Below are 20,772 nucleotides of genomic sequence, written 5' to 3'. Positions count from 1 at the left end.
GGTTGTATTTTGTGGTCATTGTTGGTTGATAGGCTGGTCACTTGGTTGGTAGGCTATCAACATTGGCCCCCTTGACAGGTTGTATTGTGTGGTTACTGTTGGTTGGTAGGTTAGCAACGTTGGCCCTCTTGGCAGGTTGTATTGTGTGGTTAGTGTTGGTTGGAAGGCTGGCGACGTTGGCCCTCTTGGCAGGTTGTATTATGTTCTCACTGTTGGTTGGTAGGCTGGCGACGTTGGCCCTCTTGGCAGGTTGTTGACGGGTAGGCGGTCACTTTTGGGTGGTAGGCTAGTGACATCAGCCCCCTTGACAGGTTGTATTGTGTGGTTACTGTTGGTTGGTAGGCTAGTGACATCAGCCCTCTTGGAAGGTTGTCACTGTTGGTTGGTAAGCTATCGACATCGGCCCCCTTGACAGGTTGTATTGTGTGGTTACTGTTGGTTGGTAGGCTAGCGATGTCAGCCCTCTTGGCAGATTGTATTATGTGCTCACTGTTGGTTGGAAGGCTAGCGACGTCAGCCCTCTAGGCAGGTTGTATTATGTGCTCACTATTAGTTGGTAAGCCGTCACTGTTGGTTGGTAGGCTAGGGACATCAGCCCTCTTGACAGGTTTTATTATGCGTTCATTGTTGGTTGGTAGGCTAGCGACATCAGCCTTCTTGGCAGGATGTATTATGTGCTCAATGTTGGTTGGTAGGCCGTCACTGTTGGTTGGTAGGCTAGCGACGTCGGCCCTCTTGGCAGGTTGTATTATGTGCTCACTGTTAGTAGGCTAGGGATGCCAGCCATCTTGGCAGGTTGTATTATGTGCTCTTTGTTGGTTTGTAGGCGGTCACTATTGGTTGGTAGGCTAGCAACGTCAGCCTTCTTGGCATATTGTAATATGTGCTCACTTTTGGTTGGTAAGCGGTCACTGTTTGTTGGCAGGTTAGCAACATTAGCCATCTTGGCAAGATGTATCATGTGCTCACTGTTGGTTGATAGGTCACTGTTGGTTGGCAGGCAAGTGACATCAGCCCTCTTGACAGGTTGTATTATATGCTCACTGTTGGTTGGTAGACAGTCACTGTTGGTAGGTAGGCTAGCGATGTCCGCCCTCTTGGCAGGTTCGAATTTGTGCTCACTTTTGGTTGGTAGGCGGTCACTGTTGGTTGGTAGGAGGTCACTGTTGGTTGGTTGGTTAGCTACATCGACCCCCTTGACATGTTGTTTATTGTCGTCACTGTTGGTTGGTTTGTAAGCTACGTCGGCCCTCTTGGCAGGTTGTTTATTGTCACTGTTGGTTGGTTTGTAAGCTACGTCGGCCCTCTTGGCAGGTTGTTTATTGTCGTTACTGTTGGTTGGTTTGTTGATAAGCTACGCCGGCCCTCTTGGCAGGTTGTTTATTGTCGTCACTGTTGGTTTGTTTGTTAGCTACGTCGGCCCTCTTGACATGTTGCTTATTTTCGTCACTGTTGGTTGGTTGGTAAGCTACGTCGGCCCCTTGACATGTTGCTTATTGTCGTCACTGTTGGTTGGTTGGTAAGCTACGTCGGCCCTCTTAGCAGGTTGTTTGTTCTCGTCACGGTTGGTTGGTTGGTTGGTTAGCTTCGCCGGCCCTCTTGGCAGGTTGTTTATTGTCGTCACTGTTGGTTGGTTGGTTAGCTACGTCGGCCCTCTTGGCAGGTTGTTTATTGTCGTCACTGTTGGTTGGTTGGTTAGCTACGTCGGCCCTCTTGGCAGGTTGTTTATTGTCGTCACTGTTGGTTGGTTGGTCAGCTACGTCGACCCTCTTGGCAGGTTTTTTATTGTCGTCACTGCTGGTTGGTTGGTTAGCTACGTCGGCCCTCTTGGCAGGTTGTTTATTGTCGTCACTGTTGGTTGGTTGGTTAGCTACGTCGGCCCTCTTGGCAGGTTGTTTATTGTCGTCACTGTTGGTTGGTTGGTTGGTTAGCTACGTCGGCCCCCTTGCCATGTTGCTTATTGTCGTCACTGTTGGTTGGTTGGTTAGCTACGTCGGCCCTCTTGGCAGGTTGTTTATTGTCGTCACTGTTGGTTGGTTGGTTAGCTACATCGGCCCTCTTGGCAGGTTGTTTATTGTCGTCACTGTTGGTTGGTTGGTTAGCTACGTCGGCCCCCTTGCCATGTTGCTTATTGTCGTCACTGTTTGTTTGTTTGTTAGCTACGTTGGCCCTCTTGACATTTTGCTAATTGTCGTCATTGTTGGTTGGTTGGTAAGCAACGTTGGCCCTCTTGGCAGGTTGTTTATTGTCGTCACTGTTGGTTGGTTAGCTACGTCGGCCCCCTTGCCATGTTGCTTATTGTCGTCACTGTTTGTTTGTTTGTTAGCTACGTCGGCCCTCTTGACATGTTGCTAATTGTCGTCACTGTTGGTTGGTTGGTAAGCTACGTTGGCCCTCTTGGCAGGTTGTTTATTGTCGTCACGGTTGGTTGGTTGGTTGGTTAGCTACGTCGGCCCTCTTGACATGTTGCTTATTGTCATCACTGTTGGTTGGTTGGTTAGCTACGTTGGCCCTTTTGGCAGGTTGTTTATTGTCGTCACTGTTAGTTGGTTGGTTAGCTACATCGGCCCTCTTGACATGTTGCTTATTGTCGTCACTGTTGGTTGGTTGGTTGGTTAGCTACGCCGGCCCTCTTGGCAGGTTGTTTATTGTCGTCACTGTTGGTTGGTTGGTTGGTTAGCTACGTCGGCCCCCTTGACATGTTGATTATTGTCGTCACTGTTGGTTGGTTGGTTAGCTGCGTCGGCCCTCTTGACATGTTGCTTATTGTCGTCACTGTTGGTTTGTTTGTTAGCTACGTCGGCCCTCTTGACATGTTGCTAATTGTCGTCACTGTTGGTTTGTTGATAAGCTACGTCGGCCCTCTTTGCAGGTTGTTTGTCGTCACGGTTGGTTGATTGGTTGGTTACCTACGTCGGCCCTCTTGACATGTTGCTTATTGTCGTCACTGTTGGTTTGTTTGTTAGCTACGTCGGCCCCTTTGACATGTTGCTAATTGTCTTCACTGTTGGTTGGTTGGTAAGCTACTTCGGCCCCCTTGACATGTTGCTTATTGTTGTCACTGTTGGTTGGTTGATAACCTATGTCGGCACCCTTGACATGTTGCTTATTGTCGGCACTGTTGGTTGGTTGGTTAGCTATGTCGGCCCTCTTGGCAGGTTGTTTATTGTCATCACTGTTGGTTGGTTGGTTAGCTACGTCGGCCCCCTTGACATGTTGCTTAATGTCGTCACTGTTGGTTGGTTGGTTAGCTACGCCAGCCCTCTTGGCAGGTTGTTTGTTCTCGTCACTGTTGGTTGGTTGGTTGGTTGGTTGGTTAGCTACGTCGGCCCTCTTAGCAGGTTGTTTATTGTCGTCACTGTTGGCTGGTTGGTAAGCTACGTCGGCCCTCTTGGCAGGTTGTTTATTGTCGTCACTGTTGGTTGGTTGGTTAGCTACGTCGGCCCTCTTGGCAGGTTGTTTATTGTCGTCACTGTTGGTTGGTTGGTTAGCTACGTCGGCCCTCTTGGCAGGTTGTTTATTGTCGTCACTGTTGGTTGGTTGGTTGATAAGCTACGTCGGCCCTCTTGGCAGGTTATTTATTGTCGTCACTGTTGGTTGGTTGGTTGATAAGCTATGTCGGCCCTTTTGGCAGGTTGTTTATTGTCGTCACTGTTGGTTGGTTGGTTAGCTACGCCAGCCCTCTTGGCAGGTTGTTTATTGTCGTCACTGTTGGTTGGGTTGTTAGCTACGTCGGCCCTCTTGACATGTTGCTTATTGTCGTCACGGTTGGTTGGTTGATAAGCTACATCGGCCCTCTTGACATGTTGCTTATTGTCGTCACTGTTGGTTTGTTTGTTAGCTACGTCGGCCCTCTTGACATGTTGCTTATTGTCGTCACTGTTGGTTGGTTGATAAGCTACGTCGACCCTCTTGACATGTTGCTTATTGTCGTCACTGTTGGTTTGTTTGTTAGCTACGTCGGCCCTCTTGACATGTTGCTTATTGTCGTCACTGTTGGTTTGTTTGTTAGCTGTGTCGGCCCTCTTGACATGTTGCTAATTGTCGTCACTGTTGGTTGGTTGGATGGTTAGCTGCGTCGGCCCTCTTGGCAGGTTGTTTATTGTCGTCACTGTTGGTTGGTTGATAAGCTACGTCGGCCCTCTTGACATGTTGCTTATTGTCGTCACTGTTGGTTGGTTGATAAGCTATGTCGGCCCTCTTGGCAGGTTGTTTATTGTCGTCACTGTTGGTTTGTTTGTTAGCTACGTCGGCCCTCTTGACATGTTGCTAATTGTCGTCACTGTTGGTTTGTTGATAAGCTACGTCGACCCTCTTGGCAGGTTGTTTATTGTCGTCACTGTTGGTTGGTTGATAAGCTACGTCGGCCCTCTTAACATGTTGCTTATTGTCGTCACTGTTGTTTGGTTGATAAGCTACGTCGGCCCTCTTGACATGTTGCTAATTGTCGTCACTGTTGGTTTGTTGATAAGCTACGTCGACCCTCTTGACATGTTGCTAATTGTCGTCACTGTTGGTTTGTTGATAAGCTACGTCGACCCTCTTGGCAGGTTGTTTATTGTCGTCACTGTTGGTTGGTTGATAAGCTACATCGGCCCTCTTGGCAGGTTGTTTATTGTCGTCACTGTTAGTTTTATGTTAGCTATGTGAGCCCTCTTGACATGTTGCTAATTGTCGTCACTGTTGGTTTGTTGATAAGCTACGTCGACCCTCTTGGCAGGTTGTTTATTGTCGTCTCTGTTGGTTGGTTGGTAAGCTACGTCGGCCCTCTTGACATGTTGCTTATTGTCGTCGCTGTTGGTTGGTTGATAAGCTACGTCGGCCCTCTTGACATGTTGCTAATTGTCGTCACTGTTGGTTTGTTGATAAGCTACGTCGACCCTCTTGACATGTTGCTAATTGTCGTCACGGTTGGTTGGTTGGTTGATAAGCTATGTCGGCCCCCTTGACATGTCGCTTATTGTCGTCACTGTTGGTTGGTTGGTTAGCTATGTCGGCCTCCTTGACATGTTGCTAATTGTCGTCACTGTTGGTTGGTTGGATGGTTAGCTGCGTCGGCCCTCTTGGCAGGTTGTTTATCGTCGTCACTGTTGGTTGGTTGGTTAGCTACGTCGGCCCTCTTGGTAGGTTGTTTATTGTCGTCACTGTTGGTTGGTTGGTTGACAAGCTACGTCGGCCCTCTTGGCAGGTTGTTTATTGTCGTCACTGTTGGTTGGTTGGTTGATAAGCTACGTCGGCCCTCTTGACATGTTGCTTATTCTCGTCACTGTTGGTTTGTTTGTTAGCTATGTCGGCCCTCTTGACATGTTGCTAATTGTCGTCACTGTTGGTTTGTTGATAAGCTACGTCGGCCTACTTGGCAGGTTGTTTATTGTCGTCACCGTTGGTTGGTTGATAAGCTACGTCGGCCCTCTTGGCTGGTTGTTTATTGTCGTCACGGTTGGTTGGTTGGTAAGCTACGTCGGCCCTCTTGGCAGGTTGTTTATTGTCGTCACTGTTGGTCGGTCCTAGGGCCATTAAGACGGATTTAACAATTACTGAGTATCATCATATACAGATGTTCATTTGTCTGAAGGTCAAAGTTATGATCAGAGGTAAAACAATACGTACATGTACATGTGTCCAGTCTGTACTTTTAGTCTGCTTGCTGGATCTTTAAAATACTGCAATGGATTCAGATAGTACACAGTATGAAATTTCAGGGCCAAAACTGCAGATACTACATTTTTGACTACTTCACTGGTCCGATTTTATTTTTAGATTCTATTCATTTTTAGGGTAATTTAAGATTTCAGATCATTCCAATTCAATATGACTTAATGGAAGTTCATATTGGTGATAATATAAATACTAATGATGTTTTGATTGTACATGGAGATCCTTGTAATGTATTGATCTGCAGTTTATTGATTGGAAATGTGAGCTGTTGGCCGGGTTGATAGGTAGACTGGTTACCTTTTGTTATCATTTCCGGTTAATTAGATAACCGAATAATTGATCCCCTGCTAGCTCTCGTGGTAGTGGAAGCATCAATGTTGTAATATCTGATAATTGTACCAAGATTAATTGAAATGGGATTTCTATCAATATGTTGTCAACTAATCTGCTTATTTATTCATTAAATGCAGTGTATCCATTCTAAGCATGGTATTGCCGATGTTCCTTAGTGAATAAGACTATCACTACAATCTTGATAAGTGAAGCATTTACAAGCATGTTATACGACACCAGCGGGTTTGGGAGGGAGCAAATCGTTTAAGTTTAACATAATTTCGATAAAGAAGTAAAAGGTAAGACATTACGCTCCAAATGCACCATTTTGGACAAGAACATGTTCTTGGGGAATACCCCCATCGTTCTTGGGGAATACCCCCATACCCCCATCCCCGCCTACACTTTTAACCAAATAAATCTCGGTCAGAGGTAGGGACTCAAGTCATAAGGATATGCCCCCTCTAACGTCAAATTCTGCATCCACCCCTGTATCCACCCCTGTATAAGGCCATGTATACCATACAATTCGTAATGATGTTCCTCCTGGCTACTGTACCTGTTTATAATACTCACCAGGGCAACGTTTTGACCCCATTGGTATTCAATTTACTTAAAAAAATATAGCGTGAAACCTTTTACAAATAAAAGCTTTAATGTCAATTCCAAAGATACAACTCTTTATGTAGGGCAGCAGATGGAGGTATATATGACAATATTTTGAGATGCAAGTAAACAAGACTCTTGTCCCACACTACTATACGGCCACGGTCACACACTTTCACCTGTAGTTGTGAAAATGGTAGCCCTGTCAATGATACACTTCAAATGTTCAAGTGCTTTGAATGCTATACATAAAATACACGTTCGTATTCAAATAATTCAGGACAGACTTTAATAAAGCTTTAATGCAGAATTTTCTTCTAAGATGTACTCATATTTTGTTTCAATAGAGCCAATATTCCTTTGATCACAGTTTTAAATAAGGCATTCATCTGCGTCACCCAAACGTATATCTGATTTAATTTCAACCTTGATTTCTTAAGCTAATGGAAAGATTGCCGTGATAATTCAGTTAAAGGTACTAAGGGTGCAAATCTTCTATTTTATAATTTTATCCGTATTTTAAACTTGTTATTTGTAGAAAAACACTTCACATTCAAAGGGCAGCGTATGTTTTAAGTGAAAAATATTGTTATACCGCATCTGTTTCTCTAAACATTCATTCTAGGCCGACGATCGCGCACTACTTGAGATCTGATATTTCCATTTTGAGACGTACGAGTTTTACTTAATGTCACACATTTTTCAGATTTATCATTTTCATTTCTAAACAAATTTCAATCAAAGACCGAACTTTCAAGAGTCCGTGCAACATTTCGGTTGATATGTTGCACGTGTATTTGAAATGTAAGTATGATTTTTCACTACTGAAAAAATCACCAATTATAACTTAACTATTGTTAAGTTGAACATATTGTTTTTGCCAGGACATTTGCACCACAAAAGGTAGAAAGTCAGGGGCGTAACTTGACGACAATAAACGTGTAGGCCACTTTCTTGGGGTGTCTCCCCCTCCTCGATTTTTATTTTAGCTATGTTGTGGTTGGTGCGTTTTGTTGTAAAAACATTAATGAGAACAACAATATCAATCTTTTTTACCTTGAATTAAATTTATATTAAGGCGCATTTGTCGGGATTTTAAATTTAAGCCCATAACCCCCAATGCCCTTATTGCAGATTTAGTAATTTTATTAATTCGATTTTCTGAAAAATGTGTAGGCCGCGGCCTACACGGCCTAAAGGAAGCTACGCCCCTGAAAGTATCTTTAAAAAATATCAATTTGAGAACTCTTAAGACAAAGGGGTCTACGCTCCTAGCTGTATCCTGCTTCGGACATGAATACCTCATACTCAAACAGACCCCGGCTTTTTCAGGATTGACAATTATCAGCTGTTATAACTCCTGATTATAACCTTCCGAGTCAACATGCTAAAGTTTCCAAATAACAAACCCATTATAACCACCTTATTCGCTTCTAAAAAACAAACTAATGAGAACTGAGGTTACCTTTGAAAACTCTTCCCTGTGGCCATTAGAAATTATCGTTCAGAATTTCAAATACTGGCATGGTTTAGTTCAAACGACAACCTCGTTCTAGCCTCTTTAGTGTTCGACATTATATTTTGTCCAATGGGAGGAAATAATTTTTTAAAATATTCCAAATGTTATTGATTTAAATCAGGTGAATTAGTAGACAACTTATTATCTGGCCATAGGGTTATTAGTATACGTTTACATTATAAATGGACTGAGTGTCACAGATACGCCATGCCTATTTATTTGGTAATACATATAACCTATAACAATTACATATAGTCCTCAATATTGATACGAATGTAAACATATTGTTCCAACATGACAAATATTTTGTTATTATATCATTATTGTTTTAGGTCGATGAGCAAATTCCAGAATATCTGCTTTCATAGAACAAGGTGATTCATCTTGGCCAAAGCTGATATGAAATATACTGGTACTATTTAGCTAACCATATAAACACAATACCAATAAAATATTGACTCTGACGAAATAGGTTATCTTCAATAGTTTTTTTATTGGAGTATATCAGCGGAATTTATTTGCAGTAAAGTATTCTCTGACACCCATTCGGTAGAAGCGGCTATACAATCCAACACAAAGGCAGCTCGCGTGTTTTGGGGACAGTACCTATAATAGAAATACTTAACTGATAGATCAAATACTTGAAATCTTTGTTTTGCCACTGTGGGGTTGCAAAAATATAACCTGTTTGCGGATACCTTACTCGCTGGATTTATTCGCGGTTCGTATTTTCTTCTTTTTATGACATTTCAGTTGATATCTATGTTGACCCATAGTTTTAGATTTTAAAATGAACTATGAATATAATACGTACATACAAAATTGGGTAATTCATTATTGAATGTGTTTTATTAATACTAAATATCTATTTTGGCGTTTCAATGCTTCTGTTAACGACCTAAATACATGAATACGTGTATTATCATTTCATTAAAATTACAAAGGTGCTGGTGCAATGGTCATTGATATGTCCATGTATGGTTTTGAGGGCGTCACCCGCCCCCAACCATTGGAATCCGAAATACCGCTTAATTTTGAACTGGAATCCGGAATAAAACGCCCCAATAGTGTACTAAGATTAATGAATGATCGTAAATTGTGTTTATGTCTTGGGTTTCTGTTTTCTTACAATAATGAGTTAAAACACATGCGTAGCAAGACGTACATACACGTGTAGGTCCGTTATGGTAGGATTCAGGATCATTTTTATTTAACAATGCAAAAATGGGGTTTCCTGGAATTATTTTAGGTTATACAGTCGCATATTTCCTGGTATATGGTATGCCTATGTTGAACTTTGATCAGGTGCAAGCAATTATTAACATGTATTACATCATAATACATTTAACAAGACACACTGTGCATATGATACATATGTTACGTATCTGTGATGCACAACCTCCTTTATATTTGTTTACAAACTTCAAGTCATACACGTAGCACAGACTAGTAGTCTTAAAGGAACTCGCTCATGTTTTTGCAAAATACATTGTTTTGGATGAGGAAATGAAGTTTGGCAAATCATTAGGTCCTGATGGCTGTAATAATCCCTTCAACAAATGTTGATATATGCTCAAATATTGTCTTTGAAGTCCACGATTTTGAATAGCGTTAGTAACGCGATTCAACAAAAGGCTTCAAGGTTAAGTTATCCTTTAGCAATCAGTTGTATAAAACTTAAAAGTTGTCAACATGCTATCTCTTGGCTAAATGACTCATTCAAACGATTTGATTGGCGTGTACTTATTATTGGATAAATATTGACCAATCAATAAACATTTTGGAAAACTGTGACCAAAACCAAGAACTTTACCGGTTTTAATCAAACAGGTGTTCTTGTCATTTTTCTGCCTTTTCCTTCACTGTTCCGGCGTGGGTTCGAATTCCACTAACAGCAGAATATATTTTATACTTCAAATGTATTTTTTTCTGCATTTTCGGTATCAAAGAGAAACATAGTTATAATATAAGTATTTTCATATGCATAACCGGGAAAAAATGGTGCCAAAACACGAACAAGTCCCTTTAAAAGACTAAAGAACAGAGCAAGTCTTCATTAAACTGAATTAATGTGTTGGCGTTGTACAAAGTTAAGCTAAAAGCCTTGCAAATATTTTTGGTAAACGTATTTCAGCATAGCAATTATTCTGAAACTATAGTGTACGCAACATAGTAACAGCAGTGGTCATTGGGAGTTGAAATGTCAATATTTGACATACCCATGTCTTTATTTACCAGTTGCGAAAGTAGATTTATTTTTGGTCTTTAAACTCGAGAATAATTTCTTTCTGTTGGTCAGCTGTTGTGATTTTTAATAAAAGCTAAGAGAAAAGCAGTTCTACGACTTCTGTGATAATATTTGTGTATTTGACTATATACTATATTTGGATGTTTTGGGCGAGGGTTCAGATTTCTAATAGACTTATCAAAACAGGGAAACCTTTCATTTTTTAACCTTATAATGCATACTGGCGATAGTTATGATTCTCAGCTTAGAGGTCGTCTCTTTCATTGACCATGTTATTTTTGTTCAAATTTCTGTCTTTTAACAGCAAAATAGTTGCCTAAACAATACAGATTCGTCCTGCAAGTATAGTGGATTAACACAAAATAGTTGCCTAAACAATACAGATTCGTCCTGCAAGTATAGTGGATTAACAAACACAAAATAGTTGCCTAAACAATACAGATTCGTCCTGCAAGTATAGTGGATTAACACAAAATAGTTGCCTAAACAATACAGATTCGTCCTGCAAGTATAGTGGATTAACACAAAATAGTTAAGGTTTTGACGTCGAGTTAAAATCGAATATTGAATCTGAGTAGTCGATGTTGATGGTATACTGTTTTTTTTCTTCAGTAGACAAATATTTCAGCTACTGTTTTATAATGACAAAATAGTACTTTAATTTCAATATATTCCAGATATTTGAGTGCGTAAGTATCAAGATCTATTAATATGTAGGACAAACCAAGTCAATGTTCACCATTGTCATTACCTACTCGAGCAGTTTGGGGCGCAAAGAAAATATTGATGCTTGAGCTCAATCCTTTGCCAGCCTACATCATGGTAACAACTTGAAATGGACTGGTAGGATTGGAGTTGCCAGTTTGGGATTACAGGCCTTTGAGAATGTGAAATGTTCGTTGCTAAACAGCCAATTGTTTTTGATAATATATTGCATAAAACGAGACGTGTTATCATGTTAAACAAAACAAATAGTTTCCCTGCTATGGGTATTAAAGAACATGGTCCTTTATTATGAGAGTGTCGGCATTATTTGGCATGGTGTACCATCTTGACTCATTGTAATACATGTACATTCTTTTAACAGAACAGAACTGTTTTTGAATAACTCATCGTTACATTACACAAACTGATACAAACGGTTGACAACTGTGAACATGACAACTGGCCCCAATATCACGAAAATACTTAAGTCAAATCTCAAGTCTCTGTCTTAACTCGGTTTACCATATGAAATAAAAAGGTTTTAAAAACAATATATGTTTTCACACGTTTTAAAACCTCATTCAATTCCAGAGAAAAAAATTACTGCCAGCTCTCAATTCGGTGACCCTTTAAAAAAACCTTCAAACGCATTGTACAAAACTAACATTCACGTCATGAAATCCATGGTTAGAAAATCTAAATTTGAAATGTTATTTTACCCATATTCAAGGACTATTTTTCGTATTTAATCACAGCTGTATGAAATGTTCACATGCAGGTAAACCTGATACTTTACTTATAAAAGATAATTAAAAAACGATTAAAAATAAATGTGACAACTCGAAAAACACTATCGTGGGTATCAGGCTGTTTTAAAGACCTCTTACACATCTACACATCTAAAACCGATAGTGTATGTAATGACTATAATATAGATCGGTCAATTATTAATGTGGCTCTAACCTAGAAGTTATAACATTTGATTGAACGTATATTAATAAACGAATGATAAATTATGTTAGCTGATATGCAAGAAAAAAGTATCTATTCGCCAATACTCAATAGTCTCATTACCAATACTAAATGGCGTTTCAATATTTTCACTGCTACAATTCTCACATTGTATTCATAACTTACCAATGGATGTATTGAACTTGTAGTTAATTTATTCAAAGAATACTGGCATGTGAGGAAGAATGACGCCATGTTTTGTTATTGAAAGTTAATAGAATCTATTCACAAAAAATGAATTGCATTATTTAACGGATGAAAAGTATATCTACAAGTATAAATGCTTTTATGGCTTATTATTCTGATTTTAATCTTGCCAAAGTATCGCTTGAATTCATAAATTTTCTATCGCTGATGATTTTAGAATTAAAGTTCAACGAAAAGTAGATAGAATAGAGTCAATAATAAGTCCCATACCACTAGAGAAAGCCGGATACCACAGCAGCCCTAGCGGGTCCCGAAAGGGCGCACCGGGCGCCCCCACCCCCACCCCACCCCCCTTCCTAAAATCCTCCAAGTTAATTTTGTATTTCAGCATAGGAGAAAAAAAGTTATAAAATACGACCAAATGCAACGTTTCGGCCTATAAATTATTAAAATTTTCTTGGGGAAGTACCATCAAACTCCCCTGACAACATTTTAAAGAAAATCGATTACGGTTCTGAGGTGGGGGCTCAAGTCAAAAGGTTACGCCCCTACGCTAACCCCTCTCTTATGTCAAATCCTTGAATGCTTATTAGCAGTGCCTTTAAAAGAATGCCCCCTATATCCTCGAACGCCCTTTTCCATTGCCTACACGTGGACATTGATATAATACATATACAAAGTTTCATTGGGAGGAGGATTTACATATGTGTGGTATATAGTAATATGCAAATATGGAATCCTTTAACATAAAACTTCTAAGACCCACCATAATACAGACTTACGTTGGAAGTTCAATATTGCTATAGTTCGTTCTTATTTGGTATTCACATGTAAACTTTGAAATTAAGGCTTTGCATTCATACTCAGCTAATGTTATTTCGGTCTAAAATGATGTTTATACAAATCATTTTAGTTTACATAATCTGCCTACTCTATCAATTAACTATTCCTATGCCAAAAAGAGGATTGAAATACAAAGATGGAATCCAGGTTTTGGCAAGTTTGTGTCTTAATCCGTTATTAAAATATAAACCCTAATGCTTACATGAACTTTATAATTATAAATGCATGGATATTGGCAAAGCTAAATCACTTGGGTTATGGCGTATGTCTGAACTGGTAGTTCTTTAATTAATAACGTGAACATGGATTTTTATTTCTATTTAGGTTTGTATATAATTGAAAGTTTTTAACTAGACTCATATCACAATAATTTATGTTTGTACATGTATATACTCATATTTCTCTAATTATAATCAGATCATTTCATCAACTTTCAGGCAATCATCGTCTTCCTTCAGCAAAACAGTCTCTTCCCTATCTTTCTCATAATCATTACAACTTGCATTATCACCACCACCACCATCATCATCATCATCCGCAGCAGCAACATCAATGTCACCATCACTATCATAGATGATGACACTCATCAGCAATAACGTGATCGTCAATAGTTTTCAATATCTTTTATATTTTAATTTCACATAATAAAACAGCAAAACTTGATTACAATTGTGTGTTAGAAGTTCAATATCTCATGTAATAAAACTTATTTAATTCCAATATACGGTCATATAAAAGATAATAGCATTAACGGATTGAAATTATCGGGCCAAGGCATAACCATGTTTTTGGTTTAATTTTGTAACCTTAAATCGTATACACGTAAAGACATTCAGTGTTGGGTATTTATGGGTCATGCATATTGTAATGCAAATTTACAAGCCTTAAAAGTGAATTTTCAGATCAAACAAAGTTGAGAGTGTTTTCAGCAGGACAATATAAAACCAGGACAATACGTAAAAATACTGTGCCACGAAGGTTTTATATTCAAAGTGCTTAAATGAAACATAAGTTTTAGGAATAAACAAGGACAAATACTGGAGCAGAAATGTAAATATTTCTTTATTTTCTTTCTATTAACAGTATAAACAAACTTAAGGAGATCAAGCAAAATCAAGTTACTACTGCTTTAATTGAGACTAATTTTGTTTCTTTACAGAAGCTAAGTCAAACCACGACTGTGGATAGGAGTTAAGACACATACACTCAAACTCCTCGCTTTTGCCGCCGCCGACAGAAGCAGAGACAACCGCCGACACTCGACTGAGCCTATCAAAGCTGCAGGGAGTGTTAAGGTCGTGCGCACGTGTTAATGTCAACGGATTCCGAATGCAAGAAAAAGCTTCTCAACCCGAGCATGCTCATATTCGGCGTTCACGAGGGAGAGCGGGTGGCGGTGGACGTGCCGCTCGGGGCCACGGTGGGGGAGGTGAAGAAGATGATACAGGTAACGCATACACGTACTTTCAATTAAGCGTATTTTGAGTACCGGATTTATATATTAGCTTTTCTGCTCTTGCCACTCATATCAAATATGGGTTTAAAGAAGTTGATATCTTCCAAATGGTTTCTTTTTTTTCAAAGCCAAGTTACTTTTTCGCAGTTTATAAACCGTTAATGCTAAAACACATTGTATACATGATGACCCATAGTGGACAGTGATTAATCCCAACAGTCAATACTCATATGATTAAACTGTTTAGTTCTAGTTAGTTTTAAAAAGCAGCATGTATGTCAGAACAAATTGTCTTAATTCGACGATATGTAGATCTCCAATGGCCGCTCGTGTAAGATACGTTCATCCCAACCCGAGCGTAGGTTGTTTTGCGGAAAAGAGGTAAACCTATCTTACACTCTTGGCCATGGAAGATATTTATATTCTTAAAACATAAACGAAATTATCAAAGGGATTATTATTTTCTTTCGCAATATTCTGAATATCGCTCTAATATTGCTTTAAGCCGTCTGACGGATTAACTCAATAAAGGAACTAATTAGAAGTCTTAAAGATCAATGTGTTGATTCAAATCCCCATTCTCTAATCCTTCACTCTACTGAATCGTTCAGTTCAATAATGTGTGAAGGCTTTTTACAGTTTTGAGTACTAACATCGCAGTATAAATCGACTACTGATGCAATCATGTGTTCAACGTCATGAAAGTGCATGAATGGTATTTTTTATCAAGTAAAATTTGAAAGAATTCCCTGACTGGTCAAAGCGTAAAGCCGCTATCACTGAGACTAGCTTAAAGTTGCACTCGCACAGATTGACAGTTTTTACTTTTATTAAAATTGTGGTCGCAGAATGAGCTGATTTTAGCATAAATGCCTTCAATTCAGTCATATAATATGACACATAATCGAACAGATCTCAATAGTTAAAAAACAACAACAGAAAACTCATTTTTTTTAAAGCGCAAGTAACGCTATAGCCATTAAACATAATTTTTTCGAATAAAATACATGTGTGAAGATGCGATCTGATCTTTTGTCATCAGTCTTATATAACTTGTTGCAGAAATTTACGCAAAAATAGCTCATTCAAAGACCAAAACAAACAAAAAAGTTGTCAACCCTGTCAATCTGTGAGAGTGCAGCTTTAACATGTATTACTCCTTGGACAATAGACTGATAAAATATCATCTAGGAAATTGATATTCAGAAAATAAGAAAATTTCATGATTGTCATTTGCAGATACAAAAATGCAAACCCCAATGCTTGTTTGTGTATTTATTCACTTCATTGTGGACCAATGAGGAGATTGTAATTACTCAAATGTTCGACTGTGTTTTGCCAAATAAAGCTTGGTCGATGAATATATTTTGTAACGTTAGAACGAATTGACTGACTGTTTCGATATTATTTTTAAAGTAAAGGTAATTGTCAAAAGTGTAAGAGTTTGGTGAAAGTCTGACCTACGTTGACCACTATCCGGAGCTATCGAGATAACATAATCCATAATTGAAAAGTTTTCTGCCTAACGGTGATTATCCCGGGGAACTCGATTCTCGTTATTCCACAAATAATTGCATCCACTGAACATCATAGCATGTATTTTTTAATTTTCTGCAAAATGATCGAATGGCTGCTCCCTAAGTTCGAGCTCCTCTGTTTAATGTAGAACGTTAAAAGTCTACACTTTTATATTCTTAGAATACTACAAATGTATATATATAGTTTGAGTATACCCTCAATGAAATTGAAAGACTGGAGTTCATCTGCTAGAAATAAACAGACTAACATTTTAGAATGCTATATTCGTTGTAAACAAAATGTCACAGTGCATTTGCTTTGTCTTTAGGTCAAGCTGAACATATACTTTGACGACCTTGTGAAACAGGACAAGAAGGTACTGGTCATGTCCTATGCTGGTTCCGATCTCAACGACGCCTGGATATTCACAGATCTCGGAATTGTTCCCGGCTCTACCTGCAAGGTCTGCATGAAAGAGGAGGTTAAACCGGTTCTCTTTGTGAAATGTTCCCACAGCGGGGAGGTCATTGAAATTATGGATGACTATTTTGTGGAGAAAATGGAGGTCGCAGATCTTAGGACTATGGTTACCAAGAAGTCTGGTCTTCCCGTGTCTATTTTTAGACTCGTATCACGTAACAATTTGGAATTGTTTGACGGACATACCTTATTTGACTATGGCATAGAGTGCGGTGACACTATTTTTATGGAATGTTGGGACGGATGGACGGAACTCATTAACTTCAGTATCTTGGGCTTGACCCCTAGTGTTACTCCCCTGATTGTTCAAGACGAAATACAGTCTCGTTTTCAACTGAAAGTTGTCATGTACATTTCCGCGCATTATGGTCGGGTGGATCTGGCGAGGACGTGCATTAAAGCCGGAATAAAGCCAGATGAGCCGATAGGGGAGCACCCGACCCGCCAGTGGTGCTGGGAGCAATCCCACATCGAGACGAAGCGGTCGGCCGTTCACGAGGCGGCTGAGTTCGGCCAGCTAGGCGTCCTGCGACTTTTTGTTACCACTGATATTACCTGCTCAATGGCCAGGGAAGGCCACAGTCTCACACCCTTGAATCTAGCGCTCAGAAACAAACAAAGACCTTGCGCTTCCTTTTTGCTCACTAAACAATGGGTAAGAGTTCCCGTGACAAGAAGCCAGTCAATGACATTGCAAACATTCCGTAGAATTAAAACTTGGTGCGAAAGGTGTAAGGAGAAAGCATTTATGAAGTTTGGCCCCAACAAATCCTCACTAAAACGTCGTTCGTTCAATACTGGACCGCTTGTGAGCCACGGTGTCATTGTTGACGGTTTCTCGCAAAGTCCTATGAACGGAAAAAACAAGCATGATCCTGCTGCGAAAGACAGGAAACATCAGTTGAATGAGAGCACGACAACTGACGGCGATGGAAAAAATGAAGACCCAGAGGCCTACTTTAAGCATCTCACAGCTGTACAGACGTATGGTCCGAAGTTTAGACAAAATACGCGTTGGGGTAAGATGGTTGGCAAGTCTAGCGTTGGCGCACTGTTCGGACTCGGTTTGAAAAATGCTGCAAAAGGGGACAGACCAGACGGCAACGAAGCCCCGGATTCGCCAGACGTCCCCGAAACCCCCGGCCCGGATGGAAAGGAGACAAAACTGCCACCGATTATGGAAAAGGGTCGTCTCAACATATCGCTGTCACAATCGCAGCCACACATTGCTCACGGAATCCCGGAAGAACAAGAAAAGGCCGAAGGCGATAAATTAAATCCGTTCCTCGAAAAAGGTCGAAAATACATCCGCACCGGACCCACTGGTCCGCCGTCAAAATCCAAGATAAGCGCTTCAATGCCAAATATGAAAATGAAGGGGGATACTAAAGAACACGAGCGAGAGAAAGTGACACGCGACCGAATAGCAAGCATTTCTTCGTCCAAATCTGAGAAAACAACGGAGCGCGCTAATACCTCAATGTCTATGGTGAGCAAAAAGAAGAAAGTAACTTCAGCGATGCTGGTGCAGCAAGGAAACAAGGCAAATATGGACGGAACGGTGCCACTTCCTATCATCAGCTCAGAAAATGAGAGCCGTCCATTCTTTTACCACAACGGCGTGAGGGAGAACGATATCGTGATACCAATGATGAATCTCGTGCAGCAATATCAGGGCATGGACTCCAGAGACAGGGCCGCAAAGTCACTCGCCATCGCTAACACCTTTAAGGAAAAACCATGGCTGATGCAGGTGCGTATGGCCATGAGTCTGACGTCATCGACGCTGAAGCGTGACGTCAAGAATTTGCGTCACAGTTTCCACGAGGTTAAACGGCACGAGCAGGATCGACGAGTTAGTCGGGCGCGGTCAATGATTGTCTAGAGAGGTCAAGGTCGAGGATGTGCTGAAAGCAGAGATGTAATAAGAATATTAACTACTATATATATATAATTTATGAAACCCCCCTACATGCTTCATTATATGTATATACATGTACTTTGATATAAGAATATAACTGTTTGGTCATCAGACTGATATAACAATATTTCATAATTGAAAAATACGTTTTAATACTTTTAGGTATGATTTACGTTTTTGTATTTGTAGATAAAAGGTAGATAGGTTATATTTAGATTATATTAACAATGCTTCTTTCATAATTCTGCAACACTGGCGACATAGATATGATCAAATGATGTGACATTCATATTAATGCCTGCGCACTAATCTGTGAGTTATGTATTATGAACAATAAGAAATATTTGCATCTAGTACAAATCAATTAGTATACCATTGTCTGCACGTTTGAAAGAAAAATACTTTTTGCATGTATGCTGATTTTTAAAGACTAAATCTAAACATAACGTTGTTTGGTTATTCTAAATAATTTTACTTTATTTTGATTTTTGCAATAGTGTTTCCATGTTCAATCTTGTCAATGCTGCATTTTTTTTTTAGTGAACACGTGTTTTATCGTACGTCTGTGATATTTCCCCGCCTGTGATCTGTTCTGAATCCCAGTCATTTGCTATTTAAAGTAACTGCTGTTTTATTTTATACTAACTCTGTATTATAATCCTTTAATGTATTTAATAAAGGAAACAGAAATATGTCTTGTTTATACCAAACATCATTACAGTACTGTACCGTTTTCACCATTACAGTATACCACCGAATGTCCGCGTCCGTTTTCACCATGACAGTATACCACCGAATGTCCGCGTCCGTTTTCACCATTACAGTATACCACCGAATGTCCGCGTTCGTTTACACCATTACAGTACACCACCGAATGTCCGCGTTCGTTTACACCATAACAGTACACCACCGAATGTCCGCGTTCGTTTACACCATAACAGTACACCACCGAATGTCCGCGTTCGTTTACACCATTACAGTACACCACCGAATGTCCGCGTCCGTTTACACCATTACAGTACACCACCGAATGTCCGCGTCCGTTTTCACCATTACAGTACACCACCGAATGTCCGCGTCCGTTTTCACCATTACAGTATACCACCGAATGTCCGCGTCCGTTTTCACCATTACAGTATACCACCGAATGTCCGCGTTCGTTTACACCATTACAGTATACCACCGAATGTCCGCGTTCGTTTACACCATAACAGTACACCACCGAATGTCCGCGTTCGTTTACACCATAACAGTACACCACCGAATGTCCGCGTTCGTTTACACCATAACAGTACACCACCGAATGTCCGCGTCCGTTTTCACCATAACAGTACACCACCGAATGTCCGCGTCCGTTTTCACCATAACAGTACACCACCGAATGTCCGCGTCCGTTTTCACCATTACAGTATACCACCGAATGTCCGCGTTCGTTTTCACCATTACAGTATACCACCGAATGTCCGCGTTCGTTTACACCATTACAGTACACCACCGAATGTCCGCGTCCGTTTTCACCATTACAGTATACCACCGAATGTCCGCGTCCGTTTTCACCATTACAGTACACCACCGAATGTCCGCGTCCGTTTTCACCATTACAGTACACCACCGAATGTCCGCGTCCGTTTTCACCATTACAGTACACCACCGAATGTCCGCGTCCCTTTTCACCATTACAGTACACCACCGAATGTCCGCGTCCCTTTTCACCATTACAGTACACCACCGAATGTCCGCGTCCCTTTTCACCATAACAGTACACCACCGAATGTCCGCGTCCGTTTTCACCATTACAGTACACCACCGAATGTCCGCGTCCGTTTACACCATTACAGTACACCACCGAATGTCCGCGTCCGTTTACACCATTACAGTACACCACCGAATGTCCGCGTTCGTTTTCACCATTACAGTATACCACCGAATGTCCGCGTCCGTTTTCACCATTACAGTACACCACCGAATGTCCGCGTTCGTTTTCACCATTACTATACCACTGAATGTCCGCACATTATTACAGTACAGAACCGAATGTCCGCGTTCGTTTACACCATTACAGTATACCACCGAATGTCCGCGTTCGTATACACCATTACAGTATACCACCGAATGTCCGCGTTCGTTTTCACCATTACAGTATACCACCGAATGTCCGCGTTCGTTTTCATCATTACAGTATACCACCGAATGTCCGCGTTCGTTTACACCATTACAGTATACCACTGAATGTCCGCACATTATAACAGTACAGTTCCGAAAGTCCACGTTCGTTTTCAACATTACAGTAAACCGCCAAGTGTCCGCGTTCGTTTCCACCATTACAG

At 40.4% G+C, this 20,772-nt stretch overlaps 2 protein-coding genes across 3 annotated transcripts; one reads left to right on the top strand and one right to left on the bottom strand.

Annotated features, from left to right (window-relative positions):
* Positions 1-206: 206 nt before the first annotated feature.
* On the bottom strand, positions 207-5,517 carry LOC128230991 (cell surface glycoprotein 1-like). The gene is made up of 5 exons (XM_052943415.1): positions 5,357-5,517; positions 3,028-3,529; positions 1,564-1,883; positions 761-1,331; positions 207-521 (listed from the first exon to the last, which is right to left on the bottom strand). The coding sequence occupies exons 1-5, from the start codon at positions 5,515-5,517 to the stop codon at positions 207-209; spliced, it is 1,869 nt and encodes a 622-aa protein (XP_052799375.1).
* Positions 5,518-8,659: 3,142 nt separating this feature from the next.
* On the top strand, positions 8,660-19,137 carry LOC128229960 (protein ANKUB1-like). Of its 2 annotated transcripts, none has more exons than XM_052941886.1 (3): positions 8,660-8,837; positions 14,230-14,517; positions 16,373-19,137. In XM_052941886.1, exons 2-3 carry the CDS (start codon positions 14,383-14,385, stop codon positions 18,407-18,409), a joined length of 2,172 nt encoding a protein of 723 aa, XP_052797846.1. In that variant the 5' UTR covers positions 8,660-8,837; positions 14,230-14,382; the 3' UTR covers positions 18,410-19,137. The 2 variants fall into 2 exon arrangements, with proteins under 2 accessions (XP_052797846.1, XP_052797845.1); XM_052941885.1 differs by lacking the exon at positions 8,660-8,837 and adding an exon at positions 13,241-13,394.
* Positions 19,138-20,772: the final 1,635 nt, after the last annotated feature.

The sequence above is a fragment of the Mya arenaria genome, chromosome 4, assembly GCF_026914265.1.
Source record: "Mya arenaria isolate MELC-2E11 chromosome 4, ASM2691426v1".
NCBI lineage: Eukaryota > Metazoa > Mollusca > Bivalvia > Myida > Myidae > Mya > Mya arenaria.
Note: the sequence above shows the minus strand (reverse complement) of the source record. Positions and strands in the feature narration are given on the sequence as shown.

Bases quoted from the DNA above. Each gene is read 5' to 3' on its own strand.
- LOC128230991 (XM_052943415.1), bottom strand. From the start codon at position 5,517: ATGGCCCTAGGACCGACCAACAGTGACGACAATAAACAACCTGCCAAG. The intron at 1,884-3,027 runs GTAGCTTACCAA...CAACCTGCCAAG, and splicing joins AACATGTCAAGGGGGCCGAA to AGGGCCGACGTAGCTAACCA. The intron at 1,332-1,563 runs GTGACGAGAACA...ACCAACCAACAG, and splicing joins AACCAACCAACCAACCAACC to TAACGACAATAAACAACCTG.
- LOC128229960 (XM_052941886.1), top strand. From the start codon at position 14,383: ATGTCAACGGATTCCGAATGCAAGAAAAAGCTTCTCAACCCGAGCATG. The intron at 14,518-16,372 runs GTAACGCATACA...CTTTGTCTTTAG, and splicing joins AGGTGAAGAAGATGATACAG to GTCAAGCTGAACATATACTT.